The sequence below is a fragment of the Austrofundulus limnaeus genome, unplaced genomic scaffold (assembly GCF_001266775.1).
Source record: "Austrofundulus limnaeus strain Quisiro unplaced genomic scaffold, Austrofundulus_limnaeus-1.0 Scaffold318, whole genome shotgun sequence".
Classification (NCBI taxonomy): domain Eukaryota; kingdom Metazoa; phylum Chordata; class Actinopteri; order Cyprinodontiformes; family Rivulidae; genus Austrofundulus; species Austrofundulus limnaeus.
This window is the reverse complement of record NW_013952720.1, coordinates 223,419-225,952: the sequence shown is the minus strand read 5'-3', so window position 1 is coordinate 225,952 and position 2,534 is coordinate 223,419. Positions and strand designations below refer to the sequence as shown.

General features: G+C 45.9%; 1 protein-coding gene across 1 annotated transcript in view; it reads right to left on the bottom strand.

The window, feature by feature from the left end:
* Positions 1 to 2,534, bottom strand: part of mapkbp1 (mitogen-activated protein kinase binding protein 1) — a gene marked incomplete in the record, with an annotated part of 30,345 nt that overhangs the window by 9,484 nt on the left and 18,327 nt on the right. The window contains 5 exon segments of the mRNA XM_014022124.1: positions 1,137 to 1,248; positions 1,331 to 1,406; positions 1,485 to 1,606; positions 1,682 to 1,752; positions 1,825 to 1,950. Of these exon segments, the coding sequence (XP_013877578.1) occupies positions 1,137 to 1,248; positions 1,331 to 1,406; positions 1,485 to 1,606; positions 1,682 to 1,752; positions 1,825 to 1,950 (507 nt within the window).

Genomic DNA, 2,534 nt, shown 5'->3' with positions numbered 1-2,534 from the left:
TTTGACAGATGTTGCACAGGTGTTGGACAGGGATTGGACAGATGTTGGGCAGGTATTGGACAGGTGTTTGACAGATGTTGCACAGGTGTTGGACAGGGATTGGACAGATGTTGGGCAGGTATTGGACAGGTGTTTGACAGATGTAGGATAGGTGTTGGACAGGTGTTGGCCAGATGTTGGACAGGTGTTGGACAGATGTTGGACAGGTGTTGGATAGATGTTGGGCAGGTATTGGACAGGTGTTTGACAGATGTAGGATAGNAGATGTTGGACAGGTGTTGGACAGATGTTGGACAGGTGTTGGATAGATGTTGGGCAGGTATTGGACAGGTGTTTGACAGATGTAGGATAGGTGTTCGACAGGTATTGGACAGGTATTGGACAGGTGTTGGACAGGTATTGGACAGATGTTGGACAGGTATTGGACAGATTTTGGACAGGTATTGGACAGATGTTGGACAGGTATTGGACAGATTTTGGACAGGTATTGGACAGATGTTGGACAGGTATTGGACATATTTTGGACAGATTTTGGACAGGTATTGGACAGACGTTGGACAGGTATTGGACAGGTGTTTGACAGGTATTAGACAGGTATTTAACAGGTAGTGGACAGATGTTGGACAGGTACAGAACAGGTATTGGACAGATTTTGGACAGGTACTGAACAGGTATTGGACAGATGTTAGACAGGTTTTAGACAGATGTTGGACAGATGTTGGACATACCTGTCTGCTGACACTGTGATCAGGTGTCTGCAGTCACTGCTGAACTTCATTCCTGTCACGATCTCTGAAACACAAACAGGAAGCAGAATAAAACAAACAGGTTCCTCGTCAGACTGTGTTRATGAGGACTCTCAGCTACTACCACCCCAGGTTTTAGCTCAACATCTGTAAAACTGGCTCTGTGTTTGCTAAAGACGTCATCTTGAATTAGACTCCAGGCGTTATTCATTTGTTGAGCAACATGTAAAAATTACTTCCTGTTTCTTTCATAAGTATCAGGTAACAAACAAACAAACAAACAAACAAACAAACAAACAAACAAACAAACAAACAAACAAACAAACAAACAAACAAACAGGCAGTCTTTTGGCGCTGGGTGATGACATCACAAGGACGTCTCCAACACACCTGAGTGTCCAAACATGGTGGCCACACATTCTCCTGAGAAGAAGTCAAACACGGAGACGTTTTTGTCCGAACAGGAAGTGGCCACGTAGAGTCCCGACGGGTCGATCTGCACCTGAAGGAAGTGGGGGGGGGGTGTCAGTCACCACCTGTTCTAATGCAAAGATCCGTCACCACGGCATCAACAAACTAATTACCTTGACGACGGTCCCATCCTCACCCTGAGAGCCTTTGTAGACCTTCTTCTGTTTACCGTTACTGATGTTAAAGATCCTGAAGGACAAAAGTCTCCTCTGACTCATGAAGACGTGAACTGAACAAATAAATACTGTTTTAAAAAGTAACATTTACCTGATTTTTCGGTCCTGACAGCCTAAAGCTGCGTACTTCCTGGTTGGCTCCACGTCCATGTCGTACAAAGTCGTCTTCCTGACGACGTGATGCGTCCGGGTGAACTCCAAACCCTCCCCCACCTGAGGACGGACAACATCCACCACAAATGAAGAGTTCAGCTTTTATTTTGAAAGTTACTCAGGTGTTCGTTTTACCTGCTGAGCTGTACGAAAGTACACGCTTTTATCTGCGCCGCAGCTGATCATCCGAACCTTCCCCTCATTGGCTGTGAGACACAAACAACAGATTACAAACCAGCAACAAGGTGCGCACACACAGAGGTCAGAGGTCAACTGACCTGCGAATCTGACGGCGGTGATGGAGGACGAGTGCTCGTCCAGAGTCTGAACCAGGCTGTAGTCTCGACCCGCATCCAGGACGTGGATCAGACGGTCCCGACTGGCCGTGGCTAATAGCTGGAGACCTGAGGAACAGAAAGAAACGTTGGAACTGCTGCTTCTATAGTTTGTACACCGAGGCGGCGGACATGTTTGTCAGGTCAGATCTTTACAAGAGGAAGTCCTGCCGGGTGTCGGAGAAGAAAAGATTTCAGATTTCCGTTCCTCTGAAAGTCACTTCCTGTCCCTTTAAAGTTAACGAACAGGAAGTTTCCTGTAATTCTTCACAATGAACAAAAGGTCCGGTGACTGAGTTGTAGTTTACCACTTTTATTTTGAAGGCCAGATCTTTCTTTTAGCCTTAGACTCAGTCTTTGGCCCAGTCCCAATGCTCAGTGCCACCCTACACCCTACACCCTACACCCTATGCCACTCTGTGAAGTGTGGATTCAGTCGAAGTGCCCATAAGTCAAGTTGTGAAACATGGAAGCTCTGTGTCCGGGTCTCTGCCCTGTTCCGTGGGAGTTCCGCAGGGTAGCATACTGGGCCCATTGCTTTTCCTATTATACATAAATGACCTTCCAAAAATATTGAAGTATTCAAATATTTTAATGTATGCTGATGATACTGTTCTTTTTTGTCTGATTTCAATATTGAATCTATTCATAGT